General features: G+C 52.1%; 1 protein-coding gene and 2 non-coding genes across 5 annotated transcripts in view; 2 read left to right on the top strand and 1 right to left on the bottom strand.

Moving 5' to 3' along the window:
• Positions 1-17181, bottom strand: part of VAC14 (VAC14 component of PIKFYVE complex) — a 94399-nt gene extending 77218 nt beyond the window's left edge. Inside the window, exons 1-6 of one of the 3 annotated variants that reach the window (XR_009448884.1) lie at positions 16785-17181; positions 2412-2583; positions 1977-2144; positions 1121-1183; positions 659-766; positions 29-138 (exon numbers count right to left, since the gene is read on the bottom strand). Coding sequence is in view for 2 of the 3 variants with exons in the window: in XM_059667494.1 (XP_059523477.1) it covers positions 29-138; positions 659-766; positions 1121-1183; positions 1977-2144; positions 2412-2583; positions 16785-16888 (725 nt within the window). In the remaining variant the exon portion in view is untranslated. The remainder of the gene's footprint in view (positions 1-28; positions 139-658; positions 767-1120; positions 1184-1976; positions 2145-2411; positions 2584-16784) is intronic. The other 2 variants (XM_059667495.1, XM_059667494.1) reach the window with 2 other exon arrangements.
• On the top strand, positions 4858-4928 carry TRNAG-GCC (transfer RNA glycine (anticodon GCC)). Its single transcript has one exon. It is a non-coding gene; the product is annotated as a tRNA-Gly (tRNA).
• TRNAG-GCC (transfer RNA glycine (anticodon GCC)) lies at positions 5510-5580 on the top strand. Its single transcript has one exon. It is a non-coding gene; the product is annotated as a tRNA-Gly (tRNA).
• Positions 17182-17733: the final 552 nt, after the last annotated feature.

A 17733-nucleotide genomic window follows, 5' to 3' on the forward strand; every position in this document is an offset into this window, starting at 1 on the left:
CAGCTGCCTGCCTCCTTCCTCCACTCACATTTTCCGAATCTCTTTGCCGTTGTCACCCAGGATCTGGAAGAGTCCATCCAGGATCTCTGGCAAATAATCCAGCAGGTTAATGTCTGGCACGGACTCCAGAACCAGGATCTGACCCAGGGGAAGAAACAGGAGGGAATGTTACACCAGCCCGGAGCCATCGTCTCCTCCTCCCCCACCCACTGGGCCTGGGCAGTGAGGAGGGGCCCTGATGAGGCAGCATTTCCTGGCCCTGCAGGTGCCCCCCTGCACATGCGGGTGGAAGGTGCTAGCAGCTATGGCTTTGGTTAAAAGTGCAGGGGTGTAATAATGTAACCACCAGGAAATTCAGATGCCATGGGGGAGCAGGGAGTACATGGGAAGGGACAGACAAGCTAGAAGAGGTGTGACAGCCAGAAGTAGCCCATTGGCTTTCAAGGGAAACTGGAGTTTCTCAGAAAAAGGAAAGAATTGTATCCTCACCAGGGACAAGCTGAATAAACGTGTGTTCAGATTATCTGGCATCACTGGCTATGAGAGTAATAATGAGGCTCCTCTGCAGCCACAGGACCTGGCCAGGTGTCCAGAGAGGAGAAGTGACCAAGCCAGAGGCTCGTCACGGCTGGAGAAAGTGCGTGGGGCCGGCCCTTACCCACGAGATGATGAACTGCCGGGCGTACTGGTTGTTGGAGTAAATCCTCTCCCGCAGCAAGGGGATGAAGCCCACCAGGTCAAACTTGTTGCTCTCCGTCACGATGTCCTGTGGATCAAAGGTGCGTGAGCTGCGGAGTGAGCCAGAGGCAGGGGCTGCCTGACCTGGCCCAAGTCCTGCCCAGGGCTGGCTCCAGGGGTCAGGCAGCCACAGAGGAAAACGGGTGACAGAACGGTTCTGTATTTTGCTTGTCCTGGTGACATAAGTCCATAGACTCATCAAGCTCAGCCAAGGTAAGGATAAACATCCATGAACTGTACATCAAAGAGTGACTTTTACTGCATGTAAATGAACAAATTTAAACAAATTAGGGAGAGTGTCCCAGTGACGGAATTTATAAGTTGTATAGACAGATGTGAGAAATAGATTCTAGAAAGAAAAGTGGGGATCCAGTACAAATACCTTTAAAAGGCGGTCTAGGAGCTCAGATCCGCTTTTCACATTGGGGTCTGGGTCAGCAGCCAACTACGAGAGACACAGAGGAGAGAGATGGCAGAGGTCAAGACATCGATGGAAAACCCACGGCCAGGCCCTGGCGCAGCTCGGAACAAATCGAAAGAAGGCAGGGGAAGTGGGGATGGGCAAATGGGACCTGGCTAAGGAACTGAGATTGGGTGGGCATCCCGTTCTGTCAGGGACTTCTGGGACCTGCAGGAAGTCCCATAACCCGCTGCCCCTGGGCCAGGAGGCTGCTTCCTGTCGGCCTTTCTCAGGGTTTTCGATCTTAACTTGCTGGGTCCGCCCTCCACTCTGGGAGGAGGGGACCAAGGCAGCCGTGAGGCTGATACCCCAGCAGTGACTATGGCATCAGCTTGATGCCTGGGAGGGAGCTCCACGCACTCAGAGCGGAGCGGAGGAGGGCCTTAGGGACTCCAGGGCCTTCCTACATAGTGCTTCTCCTAGTGCTCCCGGGCTAGTGCTCGCCCACAGGGGAAATACAGTCTGTCTACGGATGCACCACCTTCACCTTCTACAGGGAAGTTTAGGCTTTTCCAAACTATCAGCTTTCCCCTCCAAGCTGCGGTGGACTGGTACTTTCATAAAATGCAGTAAGGGTAAATCAATAGAGAAATGGGAAAATATGTAAATACAGGCCCGTTAAAAAAAATCACTAGATCAAACAGACAAGTGTCCCTGGCAACTATGTGTTCATCTGCTCGGCCTGCATCTGGGAAAAGGGGCCCAAGCCCTCAAGTCCTGGAAGGTCAAGTTAGGGGGGTGGAGCGAGCTCAGCCCGGCCAGAGTGAGGAGCGGTCACCTTACTCAACCCGTCAAAGAGCACGTTGAAGTGGGGCAGCACGGCGCCCCGGGCCACCTTGACGATGTTGTAGAGGGCCTCGCAGGCGTAGTAGCGCAGCCTGCTGTCGGCGTCATTGAAGCAGGTCAGCACCGGCTCGATCAACTCCTTCAGGTAGAGCCCTGAGTCCTGGGGTGGGGAGGAGGAGAAACAGGTCACAAAAGGCCAGCCCCTAGCCCCCCAGGCCCCGGTGCCACCTGACATCCCAGGTCTTTGAGTGGGGCTAGGTTTAAAGACTCTTTGCAGGTTGGCCTCCCAGGGAATAAGGCTGCAAGACCTTGCTGCTTTAGGGTGGAGAGAACGGCAATAAAACACAGGTCTGCAAAGCCCTGTAGGGTCTCGGGTCAGAGTCAAGGCCATGACTGGTGTGTCTGTCCCTCCGGGAGAAAGGCCCACCTTGCCCAGCGCGATGGAGCAGGCAGCCAGGCCGATGAGGCCCCCTTTCCGACTGTGGGGGTGCTGAGACAAGGCAAACTCCTGAGACAGGGTCTGGATCACATGCTTGATTTGCACGGTGTTGTTCTGGGCCACGAACTCCCGGACCAGCCTGGAGAGAGAGGGAGAGGGGCTGCAGGACCAGTGCCACCAGCCTATCCCGGCTGCTGCTCCAGGGCCTGGGGCTGGCAGGAAGGGGAGAGATGACCAGTTTAGAACGAGGAGTTGGGAGCAGGCATGTCGGGGGAGGCCTTTCCCAGGTCTGCTGCGGACTGGGAGGCGCTGGCTGGGTCCCGGTTGTTCCCTATTCTGGGTCTCAGTTTCCCTCAGTGTACAACAGAATGAGGAACAGTGGGGCCATCTCACTTCTGGGAATCTGGCAGAATGCAAGTGAACGGGTCTCAGTTTCCCTCAGTGTACAACAGAATGAGGAACAGTGGGGCCATCTCACTTCTGGGAATCTGGCAGAATGCAAGTGAACGGGTCTCAGTTTCCCTTTGTGTACAACAGAATGAGGAACAGGGGGCTATCTCACTTCTGGGAATCTGACACAATGCAAATGAACGTCTTGCTGGAGAACAAAAACGACAATGCGCATTGTCAGTTGATCAGCCATCTTTATTCAACACTTGCTCAACCCTCCCTTTGGGCATGCCAGAGGGCCAGAGGGTCTCTGGGTCTGAGTCATTATTTCCAGGGATGGTGCTGAACCAGGTCCCCGTCCAATGGGCAAGGTCCACACACAAACAAGCACGAAACTGTAGCAGTGTGGCCACAGAAGCCACACTGATGTTACAGAAGCAAGAAAAACGCCATGGGCTAACTTTCTTGGGCTGCCTTGCAGGTGCCATTTGAGCCAGATCTTAGGAAGATCAATAGGCATTTTTCAGGTAAAGGGAGAGGAAGGCATGGCATCATATCGCAGGGACAGGGAAGCAAAGGCAAGGCGCTCTGAAAAGACATCATGTTTAGGAAAGGAGGAGGAGTCTGGTGTGCGGAAGGAGTGACCAGAGACAGTTACAGGAAACGACAACCTGGTGCCAGTTTTCCAGCAGTGGGGTGACAGGCTCAGATCCAGGCTGTAATGCGGTGCTTCTGCTGGTAGCCTGGGAAGGCTGGGCTGACAGAAGGACAATGAAAATCCTCACAGGAGAGCCCCACAGCGAGCAGGGTCCGGAAGGAGAGGCTGAGTGTGGCTGAGGCCAGGGGAAAGAACAGGGACTGTTTTACTTTCTACTATGCTTGTGAGGCCCTCTACAACGTCGCCTGCCACGCAGGAGGCCCGGGTTCGATTCCTGGCCAATGCAGTGCTGTTCTTTTTGCCTCCCTGGGAAGCCCATGTAATACGGGAGAGGAAGTATAGATATGGCTCTGAGGTGTCTACCTGGTGAGGGATGCTAACAGGGAGGAGGGCGGTCTGGGCTCATGGCGCCTGTGGTCACCTAGGGGATGCTCCCAAGGCAGCCCTGCCCAAGTTGGGGAGAGTAGAGGAGGCTCAGGTCCACTGGGGACCAGACTGTTTTCAGAGCCCAGTGGCCACAAAGGTCGACATACTATGTCCTTCAGAAAGAGTATGAAGAAGCCCGAGATGGATGGGGAGGGGAAGACCATCCATCATCGAGGCACAAGGGACCAGTGCAGCAGATGAAGGTGGGATGAGGGCGGTCTGGGGATTAGGGACTTTTCGAAGCAGCTGCCTAGACTCTCTGTCTGATCGCTTTGTGCTCATCATGGCAGGTACACTGCTTGCCTGTTGCATAAATGGGGGTCTCAAGTTTGCTTGAGGAATTTTAAAGACCATCAAGTCCGAAAGGTACCCATTAGTCTATGTGGTTCCAGCTCAGTGTCAGGAACCTGCTAGTAATTAGGGCTGATCAAAGATAAACATGCCATTCTATGAGGCAGTGACCTTCCTGCAAAAACGCTGTTCAATGAGGGGTTGGGCAGGGTTCGGTAGAGATTTAATGCAGCAAGCTGTATGGGGCACCTCTTCTGTGCCGGGCACTGTGCGAACAGTGAACAAAACCGGCTGGTTCCTGAGCCGGTGGATGTGAGAGCAGAGCCGGGCATGTATGCAAGGGGCTGTGCAATGGCCTGTGAGGTGCCTCTTCCTTTGATCTTTAGAGAATGAGATTCCACCAAGCCCACCCAGGGACTGAGGTTATGGATAAATCAAGGGCCTCCGGGTGGAAACTCAATGTCAATTTTATAGGTCCCCCCCCCCCCGCCCCCGCCTCATCCCAAAGCAGTATAATAAGGCCCAGCAAGGGCGGTTCTATATAAACCAGTCTGGCTTTCCAAACAGGACAAACCAGCCAGGTGAGGCCATCAGCCAGGCCTCTTCTGTGCCTCAATAAGATACAGTCCCCTGAGAAAAGCCCTGAAGATGCATTAACAAACAGCTGGAGCATTGGTGGTTCAGTGGTAGAATTCTCGCCTGCCACGCGGGAGGCCCGGGTTCGATTCCCGGCCAATGCAGTGCTGTTCTTTTTGCCTCTCCCTGGCAGGTTTCCTCCTCACACAGAGGTCCCGCCCGGCCTGGGCCTGCAGCAGCCCAAGGGCTGTGAACCTGACCACACTTCCCTGCTCAGTGTGTGAGCAGCACTTGGGTTCTCCAGAGGCACTGCTGGCTGTGGTACGAGGCTCTCATGCCCTTCACCAGTGAGGGGACTCCTGCTGCGCCCCCTCAACCTTGGCCAGTTTCCGGCAGGAAACTGTGGTGAAATCCGAGAACCTTAAAACAGCTCAGTAAACATGTGGACATGGAATGGAAGGACCCACCCATTAGAGACATCAGAGGGGAGAAAGTCACCCAAAGTTGCAATGTGCTTTTTGCTGAGGACTTGAGCTCTAGTTTCTGTCCTGAGGTCTGAAGGCACATATCTCTCTCTCTCTCTCTCTCTTTTTCTCTCTCTCTCTCCTGCCTTCACATAAGCTTCCTGTTCTTCCAGCTGTGCTGATGTGGCAGATTTACAGCCTGGCCTTATGTTTCGAGTCAGTATATATCCAGTCAGGACTGGAATTAAAGGGAGGTGCTCACACAGCTGCTGACAGCTGGAGCATTGGTGGTTCAGTGGTAGAATTCTCGCCTGCCACGCGGGAGGCCCGGGTTCGATTCCCGGCCAATGCAGCAGCAAACTTTTTAAACCCTAAGAGGTTGAATTTGAGATCTCACACTGCCTAAGGAATTAGTGAACAGTCTGAGAACTGAGAATGACTTGTATTCCACACAAATCTAGAACCTGTGTTTCCTTGTTCTTGAGGAGTCCAGGGGGAAATCATCAGGGCCCTGGAAACAGCTGGGCCTCCCTCTTGCCCGACAGCCTGCTGGGAGCTCTGCCTGCCAACAGCACAGCACGCCCAAGCCCAAGGAGGCTGGGCCATGCTTCTGCTCTGCACAGGTCAGACCAAGCAGCACCAGGGTGGGAGTGAGGATGTGGTTTCAGCAGGGGATCCAAACACCCAGCCCTGCAGCAGCACAGGCCATGCTGGGATTCCTTGCATCTCTGGGCATGTGCCCCTGACCGGGACCCTTCAGTCTGCTGGCCGACGCTCTACCCACTGAGCCAAACCAGCTAGGGCATAATTCGAGTAATCTTTACCGGGATCCCCAAATGCACACTGAGAATGGCCCCGAAGGGCATCTACCCAGGGGTGGAGGGGTGCGACAAGCCCTCTCCAGGGGATCCAAAACTGCCCCGCCAGCAGGACCTGGCCACTGCTTTCCAGGCACATGGAGAGGAAAGAGCACAGCTACAAAGGAAGGCAGAACAAGGGCCAGGCCTAGTCTCTCTTCAAAAGACCACACGTCTCCTCTTTCATCTCCTGGTGCCGAGCCACAGGTGGGGGGTCTGAAGCCGAACTAGTTTTGAACTAGTTTTGAAGTTAATACTCGGCTCAGAGACTCTCACGCTCACAAATGCCTGGGACCTTCATTGACGTAAAGGTCACAGGCGTCACTGTTTCATCTGTCAGAGAGAGACTGCTTCCTCTCGTGTTGAGAACGCTGGCTGACGAAGTGCCTCTAGAGGTGGTAGAGCACCTCCATTCTCCACTGGTCAGAGGTGTCCCAGGAGGGTAGAGGCCCCCTTTCCCCAAGCCTGTGACACGCCCCAACCCCAAAGTGCAAAGTGCCACACCACCCACCCCCGCCCTGATAGGAGGAGCCACAGGCAGAGTAAGACATTCAGAACAGTCATTAGCCAAAGGAGAGCCTGGGCCACCGTCTCAGCAACACAACCACAGTCCCTCGCTGGACCCCTGAAACCCTGCCTCAGGGAAAGCGAGTCCTTTTCCTAAGGTCATGGAGGATCAGAACCCTTGATGACCTACCAAGCCCATGCCCTTTCAGCTGTAGCCCAGCGCCTCTCTCCCATCTCCTAAACCAGTTCAGCTGCACGGTGGCCCTGAGTGAGATGCAGCTTTCCCCACACATTTCCCCACACTGTGCAGGGAGTACTGATGAGGTCTTTGGCATGAAACCCTAGGGCTGGGTTTCTACTGTGAAGGTAGGAAATAGGTAATCATGTGTTGAGCACTTACTATATCCAAGTAATGTGCTAGATGCTTCACATGCATTACCTAATTTAAACCTTCAACCAACCACTGGATTAGGTGGTACTCGAATACCTACTTTACAGATGGGGAAACTGAGGCTCAGAGACATTCAGAAGGACTCGGGATTACACCACTTATAGATGGTAGGTGCAGAAATGAAACCTAGGTTTTTCTCACTCCAAGGTCTAAAATCTTACCCACTTGCTATACCAGGGGTGGGCAAACTTTTTGACTCGAGGGCCACAATGGGTTCTTAAACTGGACCGGAGGGCCGGAACAAAAGCATGGATGGAGTGTTTGTTTGAACTAATATAAATTCAAAGTAAACATCATTACATAAAAGGGTACGGTCTTTTTTTTTTTTTAATTTTATTCATTTCAAACGGGCCGGATCCGGCCCGCGGGCCGTAGTTTGCCCACGGCTGTGCTATACTATCCCCTTCCTCACATATCAGAGCTCCCATCTGCTGGATGCCTACTGGGTGCCTGGCACTTTATGTTGATTATTTCATTTCACCCCAATCCCTTTTATTTTGGTGATGTCCAAATGTCCCAGCCAATAGGTGGCAGAGGTTTTTGCCGCTGCACTGATGTTCCTATGCCTTTAGAGGAGACATCCTTGGTTGAAAGGTGGGGCTAATAATTTCCATGATTTTGCCTGTTTGGGGAGAATTAAAGAAGATAGTGCATGTAATGAGCTGTGTATTGCACACCTATATATATAAAACCCTAATATGCAAATAGACCAAATGGCAGAACCAAACAACCAAACAACTGGTCACTATGACATGTGCTGACCACCAGGGGGCACGCGTGGAACATGGCAGGTGTTGGCAGCAGGAGGCAGAGCACAGAACATGGCAGGCATCGGCCACGGTGGGATGGTGGAGCAGGTGAGCAGGGGCACCAGACCAAGGTGGGGTGCCCGTCACTGTCATTGGGGCAAGCCTCTGGTGATTACTGAAAATTCTTTGCTCCTTCGCGCTGCAGTCCTGCCAGGCACTCGCACCTGCTGCCAGCGCCCACACCTGCTGCTGGCACCTGGAGCCGGTCCTGATCGCTTGGCGCCATCAGTGGGTGAAAGTGGAGGCTGTCGGCCTGATCGCTCCTGAGGGCTTTGCCACCTCCCCCTGCTCCTGAGGGGCAATCAGGGCAGCAGCTGCCGCTCACACCTGGCACTGGCACTGGCCCTGCTCATACCCGCTGCTGGCGCCAGCCCCAATCATTTTACAGTCAGTGTGTGCAAGTGTGGCCGGTGCTGTGAGTGCATGGGAGCAGCAGCGGCAGGAGCAGGGCTGCTGGCAGACGGGGGACCGAGGACCACGGTGGGAGGGGCCGGGCGGGGGCGCAGAGGATGGGCCGAGACCCACCCCTGTGCCCACTGCAGCCTCGCAGCCCACAGTTCCTTTCAAGGTACACAAATTCCATGCACTGGGCCCCTAGTCCTATATAATAAAAGAGAAACATGCAAATTAATGTCCCTCCGCTATGCTCAAGCCACGCCCACAAGCCACGCCCACAAGCCAATCAGGAGTGAGTATGCAAATTAACCCAACTAAGATGGCGGTGGCCACTGAGCTGGAGTGAGCAGGAGGCTTGGGTTGCCCCTGGCAATGAAGGAAGCCAAGCTTCCTGCCGGTCCTAGCCGGCCCTGGGCTACGTTCAAGGCTACAAAGTTTCAATTATAGAAGATAAATAAATCCCAGGAAAAAAAAATTAAAAAAAAAGAGGCTGGGAGCTTGGGTTGCCGGGGGGCATGGCCAGCCTGAAAACGGCCCTCAGCCCCTCACCCAGGATGGTCACACCCCGTGGGGTGAGGGTCCCCACTGAGGGGCTTGGCCAGCCTGCAAACAGCCATCAGCCCCTCACCCAGGATGCCCACACCCCCATGGGGTGAGGGTCCCTGCTGGGGGGCTTGGCCAGGCTGCAAACAGCCATCAGCCCCTCACCCAGGCTGGCCAGGCACCCCAGTGGGGACCCCAATGCTGAAGGGGGTGTGGACAGTCTGAAAACGGCCCTCAGCCCCTAACCCAGGCTGGTCAGGCACCCCAGAGGGACCCCCACACTGATCCGGGACACCCTTCAGGGCAAACCAGCTGGCCGCCACCCATGCACCAGTCCTCTATCTTATATAAGAAAAGAGTAATATGCAAATTGACCCTAACAGCAGAACGACTGGGAATGACTGGTCACTATGACACACACTGGCCACCAAGGGGCAGATGCTCAATGCAGGAGATGCCCCCTGGTGGTCAGTGTGCTCCCACAGGGGGAGCTCTGCTCAGCCACAAGCCAGGCTGATAGCTGCCAACACAGTGGTGGCGGCGGGAGCCTCTCCTGCCTACTCAACAGCACTAAGGATGTCCAACTGCAGCTTAGGCCTGCTCCCCACTGGCAAGTGGACATCCCCCGAGGGCTCCCAGGCTGCCAGAGGGATGTCTGACTACCAGCTTAGGCCCAATCCCCCCGGGGAGCGGGCCTAAGCCAGCAGGTAGACATCCCCTGAGGGGTCCCAGGCTGTGAGAGGGCACAGGCGGGCTGAGGGACAGTGCACAAATAAAAATTTGTGCACTGGGCCTCTAGTCCTATATAATAAAAGGGTAATATGCAAATAGACCGAATGGCAGAACAACCCAACAACCAATCAAAGCATAATATGCTAATGATATGCTAAGGATGTTCAACCGCTCACTATGATGTACACTGACCACCAGGGGGCAGACATTTAACACATAGGATCAAGCTCCCTCCTGTCTGGATGGGGCCTGCAGGGATTGGGCTGAAACTGGCTATCCGACATCCCCTGAGGGGTCCTGGATTGTGAGAGGGCGCAGGCCAGGCTGAGGGACACCACCGGTGCACGAACCCATGCACCGGGCCTCTAGTGTTCATATAACAGTATTAGTGCCAAGTCAGAATTAAAGAAACAAACTGTGATCGTATACACGCCACACAAGATAGGCTCATTCACTCAATGTTGACTGAGAACCTGCTATGCCCCCGGTTCCAAAAATGATAGAAAAAGATAAATCCAGAGTTGTGTTTATTCCTGTGTTATAAAACTTACAGCAGGGACTGGGGCTGCTGCCTGTTTTCCACCCCAGTTCTCTATGTAACATGCTGTACCCAGACGCATACCCAGGCAGCAATTTCCCAAAGAGAACCCAGGTAAATATTGCCTCCATCTACTGATCGCTTCAGGGCTGTGGCTTCCATCTGCTCACCAGTCTCCAGTAACTGAACGGGAGAAGCAGAGCACCTGCCTCTGAGGAAGGGCCAAAGGCTTCTGGAAAGGCCTAAGTTAACTGACCACATGTACTAGGCATCCACTGGACATGATCAGTGGGAAACCATGAAGGAAAGCCACGGCAGAGACAGCAGGAGACATGTTGGATTTCACACGACAACTGGGACACTTAAGGAGTGCCTCCCTCACACTGTAACAAAACACGACAGGCATTCTTATTCTTAAAACTAAGATACAATCGACATACCATAAATCCACTCTTTTAACATGTACAATTCAGTGGTTCTTAGCATGTTCATAAAGTTGTGCAACCATTACCACAATTTTAGAACATTTTTATCATCCTAAAAAGAAACCTTGTACCCATTACAAGTCACTCCTCATTTTCCCCTAAGCCCCTCCCCCTAAGCCTCAGGCAACCACTCATCTACTCTGCCTATGGATTTGCCTATTCTAGATATTTCACATAAATAAAACCATGCAATACAAGGCCTTTTGTGACTGGCTTCTTTCATTTAGCATAATGTCTTCAAGGTGCATTTATTTAAGAGGAGGAAACTGAGGAACAGGGAGGCTAAACCAGAGTTCACCAACTCAAATGCTTGCAGGGGCCAGGCAGGAGGTACACGTACAAAGGCCAAGGGAGGTAAGACAGGGTGTGGTGAACTTGCCCACACAGGAAGCCAACTGGGAAGCCCATGCCCTGGCTGGGAAGGGGAGGCCCTTCGGTTCCCAGATCTGCTATGTGGGAATGTGGGCCCCACAGAGCCACATTGGAGAACTTTCTCAATTTACTTTAAAGAAAAATTGATTTCAGAGAGGAAAGGAAAGGGAGAGAGAGAGAGAAACATTGATGATGAGAAAGAATCATGGCTGCCTTCTGTATGCCCCCTTTCGGGGATGGAGCCTGCAACCCAGGCATGTGCCCTGACCAGGAATCAAACTGTGACCTCCTGGTTCATAGATCGATGCTCAATCATTGGGCAACACTAGCTGGGCGAAACTTCTCAATTTAAAATACCCTGTGATCCAGGCCAAATCAAACAGGCTTGCTGAGAATCCCACCGCTAATACAGAGCTGAGTTGGGTGGAGTTCTGACCCACACTCCAAAAACTGCCTTAAGCCACTTGGTAATAAGTATGTCTCCCCACAGAAGGAGTAGGCTCCAAAGAGCCAGGTCAAATTCAACAGTTCAACCTTTATCTGGTCACAGAGTGCCAGGGATTCCTGTCCCCACCCCCACCCTCACCCCAGCAGGCAAGAACCCACGATTCGAATCTCTAATTCCACAAGCCGACTCCTGGGCTTCAGTGTCCTCAAAGGGCATGGCCTGAGCATCTCCATCTGTTGGCTTTTGGAGCTCAAAGTTCAGGAACACTAGAGACTTGGCATTCCTGGTTACCAAGAAGGGCATCATCTCCCCCAGCCTGCGGTGAGGGGGCTCAGCCACCACCCTGTGCGAAACAGTACCCCAAGCAGAGCAAGAAGCACCCTCAACAGAGCGAGCATCATCCCATTCGCCTGAGTGCCTGCTGGTATTTCTCCCCACGCTCAACTCTCCTGGAGAGCACAGTGTGGATCTGACCAACTTTTTGGCAGGACTGATCAGACTATATTCCCTGAAATTGAGAGCCCACAAACCCTGAAACGGCCACTCTAAAATCTTAGCCTAAGTGCCGTATCCTTTAGAAAACTGTGTGGTGCATGCTAGAGCCAGCCTGTGGGGGTAAAAGCTCTCCAGGACTGTGCACAACAGGCTCACACATTTAGCCACCTGACCCTGGTCACGGAACACAGCCTGGTCTTGAGATTCTAGAGTCCAGAGGTCCTTCAGTTGAGCCAAGCACCCCTCTCTGCGTTTTTAGTGCTGGAGAGGTCTGCCATCACCCTCTCTTATTCAGAATTTCAATCCCTCATTGGAACGCCATATGCAGTACTGGCTCTGTCACCTGAGCAGATGGACTTTGGAAAACTGACCGCGGCAGTTAAAACGACCATGGAGATGTTCAAGTGTGAAAACATTTTTTTTAAATACTCACCCAAAGATATGGCTTTTAAAAATAGATTTTAGAGTGAGAGGAAAGAGGGAGGAGGAGAGAGATAGGGAGAGAGAGAGAGAAAACAAACTAACATCAATGTGAGAGAGAAACATGGATCAGTTGCCTCCCGTACTCATCCTGACCTGGGATTAAATCTGAAACCTTTGGAATGGGACGATGCTCCAACCAACTGAACCCACCCAGCCAGGGCTCAAGTGTGAAAATTTTAACATGAAATATATGTCCCCTTTTTGAACAATACCGCCAGGCCTCATTCCCTGATAAATATTAATTAGTGAACTAAGCTATAATTGAAATAACCAGAAGTACTTCCTTTGACTTGCCATAATATGACAAAATCATTAGAAACTGACAAAATGTCTTTTGGTCGCTGAGAAAAGAATCCAAAGTAGTTCCCTGCAGTCACGGCCCTGCCTGTGGCCTGGCCTGGAGCACCAGCCTGGAGCACCAGGGATGACTTCTCCATGTCCATGCTGCAGGGCACCATCCCCGCCCAAGGCTGACTGTAGCCTGCAGCAACCCTCCAAACCCGTCAGCATCAAGAAGGCGATTCGGTTGGAGGTGAGGCTTCAGCTATCTTCAGACTTGGTCATCAAAATGTGTACACACTGGGATCTCTGACACACACACACTACCAACACATACACACTAAGCCAGGTCTCCTCCATCTAATCCCCATCCAGCCCCCAACCCACCATATCTTGCTCTGCACACACTGTAAGCTCCCTAAAAGCAGTCTTGTTTGTAGCCGATATCCCAGTGCTAAGAACAGAGCAGTCAACCAATGCAGAGTAAATGAATGAATGAACGAATGGTGCGACTATCCCTAGGTGAGCATTAGATTCCTGATTCCAGTCACCCCTCAGATTCCTCTCTCAGGAAATGTCACCCTCCACCCAGTTGCTCCCACAGATACCGAAGAATCATCCTAGATTCCCCCCTTTTCCTGATGGCTTCCCTTCCAACCTAGTCCTCCAAGTCTTGTCAACTCCCTCTCCCAGTGTCTCCTGTGCATCCACTTCTCTGTCTACACTGCCACTACCACCCTCGTCCAGGCCACCTGCAGTGTCTCTCACCTGGCCTTCGGCACAGGCTTCCTAACTGGTTTCCCTTTTCACATTCCCACAAGTGTCCAGAGAGATCGCGAAAATGTCAGTCATTCTCCTTCCTAACACCCTCTGCTGGCTTCCACTTGCACTGAGAATAAAGCCCGGGATCCTCACCTGCTTCCAGGCCCTGCCTGCCTCTGTATCTGCATCTCACTCCACCTTTGCTCTCACCCACAAGCTCCCGTCACATGGTCTCTTAGCTTTTTCCTGATGTCCTTAGGCTCTGTGGGGAGCTGGCTTCCCTTTTTGGGAAAAACTACTCATTGTGGTTGGGAAAACTTGTAAGACAGTTTTTAATGTAGGTTCTAGCTGTGAAACCTTCAAGATTACTTAACCTCAAGGAGTCTGTTTCCAAATTCCTGAAATGGGTAACATTTTCTAGCTCATAGGGCAGTCATGCAGAATAAATGAGATGAGGGGTGTACAATGGCCAAACAAAAGGAAGCTTCTCTCCCCTTCTCTCCACAAATCAGGCAAACAGCCCTTTACATGTGATCACTTTATTTTTTAAATATATTTTTTATTGATTTCAGACAGGAAGGGAGAGGGAGATAGAAACATCAATGATGAGAGAGAATCATTGATCGGCTGCCTCCTGCACGGCCCCTACTGGGGATTGAGCCCGCAATCCAGGCATGTGCCCTTGATTGGGATCGAACCTGGGACCCTTCAGTCTGCAGGCTGATGCTCTATCCATTGAGCCAAACCAGCTAGGGCTACACGTGATCACTTAAAAAAAAATCACTGTATGGACTGAATTTTGTGGCCCCCTCCAATTCATATGTTGAAGTCCTAAATCCCACTGTGACTGTACAGGTCTGGGGAAAGGCTGGAGACTCTCTCTTTAACAAGCGCCGGGGTGAGCCCCATACTGCCGGTCTGTGGGCTACGCTTTGGAGTAGCCAAGCCCGTAGACTGCCATATTATTTCCCCACGGAAAACGTATGGTCATCCATTCATTTAGACGCCAACTGTCAAATACCACCAGACGCTGTGCTAAGTGCTGAGGATAAATACAACAGGGTTTCTGCTCTTAAGGAGTTCCTAGTCCAGTTAAGGCCATTGGGGGTTTCTCTAAATTCCACAAAACAAGGGCAATGTCAGATATAAGCGGAACCCAATTAAAAACAAAACCCTTACAGGACAGCTTGCAGAATGAAAGCACTTATACAGGTTGTGCTGGAGGCAACAACAGGGCTGAGAGAAATGCCTCTATTCAAGGGCTCAGCAGATAATTCAAGCAATGATAAAACCAGACATTCCTGAGCAGAGTGAGTGATGGACAAAATCGGGGGTCAATGCATCTTCAAAGCCAATAAAACCCATGGACATAGAGGCATGTCTACACATCACCTCTGCTCTCTTACTCAGTATAGCAATACTCATCATTGAGAGTTGCCAGCATTAGTGACAGTCAGGGTATAATCAAGCAGCAGTATGAAAAGAAAGCAGTCAAGAAATTAGTCCTTGTTGAGAGAAGAAGCTAGGTGGTTCTGGACATATTGAATGTTAGAGCTGAATGGGAGGGTCCTCTTAGCAGAATGCAAGCTCTTTAGTTGAAGAGGAAACTAAAACGCAAAGCAGTTAAGGCTGTGGTTCTCAATCTGGGCAATTTTGCACCCCCGGGGGACATTTGGCAAGGTCTGGAGACATCTTTGGTTGTCACAACTGATGGAGTGCTATTGGTATCTAGTGGGTAGAGACCAGGGATGCTGCTAAAATTCCCACAATACACAGGGCAGCCCAAGAATGATCTGTTCCAAAATGTCAGTAGTGCTGAGGTTAAGAAACTGTGAGTTAATCCTACCAGACCTGAGGCCCTGAACCTGACTGTCCCCTATACCTGGGCTCCTGAGCATTAAAGAGAAAAAACTAACATGATATAGAAAAATGTTAGTTACATGCAAACAAGTGGTTAGAATAAGATGGAACTTGGAGACATTGTAGGAAATAGGTCTACCTTTCATCTAGCGCCAATATTCCACCTTTGTGTGGAAATTACCGAAAAATTGGTACAGCGGTCTGGTAGGGTTAAGGAATTTGCCCAAGGTCAAAGAATGGGTGTTATGCCCTGGCCAGGTGATTCAGTTGGTTAGAGCATTGTCTCCTATGCCAAAAGGTTGCTGGTTTGGTTCCCGGTCAGGGCATATACCTAGGTTTTGGATTTGATCCCCAGTTGGGGGGCATGGGGGAGGAGTTGATCAATGTTTCACTCTCATAGTGATCATTCTTTCTCACATCGATGTTTCTCTCTCTCTCTCAAATTGATAAAAAAAACACATATCCTTGAGTGAGGATAAAGAGAAAAAAAAGAACGAGTGTCACATTATGGACTAGATTAGAGCCACCCAACAGCATTCTACAGCGATGAAAATGTTTTAAAATATGCACCGTCCACTATGGTAGCCAAATAGCATGTGGTAGTTGAGCATTTGAAATATGGGCAATGTGACTGAGGAACTGGATTACATTCTTCTATTTTACCTTCAATAATTTAAATGTAAATAGCCACAGGTGGCCAGTGGCTAGCCACCCTACTGGACAGGGCAGAAGTACAATCCATATTCCGTAACTCCCAGACTGGTGGTCTTGCAGTTTCACAGCCTGCTTCTTTCCACTCACTCTTCTGAAATCCCCCCTCAACCTCCTGACTTTATCACCAAGATCTGACCGGAAGAAAACGAAAATGTAAAAGAGTAGAAGAAAAATCATAAGACATTCCCAGTTAAAGACTTTGTTTTGTACATTGGGAAATAGAGCACAATGTCCTATCATGTTTACACACACATATAATAAGACTGCAGAAGCAAGAAAGATCGAATTATTCCTACTTCCACTTGCAAGGAAGGGTGACATGACAGGGATAAAATAAACGGCCCTTTGAACCTTGAGATCCTGATTTCTCCACGTGGTTACCTAACTGTCCCTTTCACTTCTCAGAATGAGTGAGAAATAAGGCAGGTCAACTCGTTAGCAAATTCTCATGCTTCCCACCTCCCTCCCATCACACTGAGGACGCCTGTGCCAGGCACTGTGCTAAGCACTGAGCACAGGTCATGGCGCTGCATTCTCATTGCAGCCTTAAGCACTACACATACATTAAGTCACTTCATTCCCACGGCAGCCCTTTGGGCACCAGGAGGTTAAATAACTTGGCCCAAGTCACACAGCCGGTCAGCAGCAAAGCTGGGACCCCCCATCGCCTGCCCTGTAAAGCAGCGCTGAAGGCTGGCCCCGGGGCAGCAACCCCGGCGGAGAGGCGTGAGCCGTTCCCCCAGGGAGTGGGCGCCCGCGTAGCCAGGGCGGGTCCCGCCTCCGCCCCCGCGCCCGCGCCCAACCCTGCATGCCCGCGGCACTCACTTCTCGATCTCCAGCGCGGCCACCTTCCGCTTTTCGTAGAGCTTGTCATTGAGGGCGCGCACGATGTTGGGCGTGAGCGGCGCGAAGTCCTTCTCGGGGTTCATGGTGGCAACTCGGGGTGCCCCCCGGAGCCCCGCGACTCCTCAGCCCGCGACTGCCCGGGCTGCGCCGGGGACCAGGGGAGTCTGCGGCTCCGCGCTGCCTCCGGCGCTGGCGCATGGGCCACGCCGCCCCGGCCCGCCTGCCTCGCTCCGCCGCGCGCGCCGATTCGGAACCCGGGCCTGGACCCCGCCCCCGTACACCTGTCCCCGGCGACTCACACGACCAGCTCCAGCCCCGCACCTGCCGCGCTCAAGGGGCAGCGGCCATGTTACACCGCTCACGTGACTCCGCAGCCGCTTCCGCCTTCCGCCTCGAGGCCCCGCCCCTCGCCAGCCACGCCCCTCGCGCAGCCCATCGCGGCTTGGCCACGCCCCCGAGGCCCCGCCTCCTCCTCTCACTCTCCGGCCTTCCACCTCTTCCCCCCATGGCCTGAGCCCGGTTTGAGACCAGCTGGGCGGGGTGGGTACCCTTTGCCCTTAGCTTCCCGCAGGTGGTGGGCTTGGGGCCTGGTGGGCTTCCGCAGACGCTCGTGAGAGGGCAGGGGCTCTTGGAGCATGACTTAGCATAATGTATTCAATACTCACGGAATCCACCAGTTCATTCCCTACTTAGTCATTGATTTCACATATGCCAATGATTCCCAAATTGGAGTGACACCATCATGATTTTTGCCATATTCTAGCCACTTACTTTAAAAATATTTTTCTCAAATCAACTCACTTAAAATCTTTTAAATTCCTACGTTATCCTTGCTTATGACCCAAAATCATGCTTTTGAATAATCGTATATTTTTCTAAAACATTAAATTCTCAGTAAAAAACGGAACTACCGGTCTACCACCTAAAA

This window comes from Myotis daubentonii, chromosome 15, assembly GCF_963259705.1.
Source record: "Myotis daubentonii chromosome 15, mMyoDau2.1, whole genome shotgun sequence".
Classification (NCBI taxonomy): Eukaryota; Metazoa; Chordata; class Mammalia; order Chiroptera; family Vespertilionidae; genus Myotis; species Myotis daubentonii.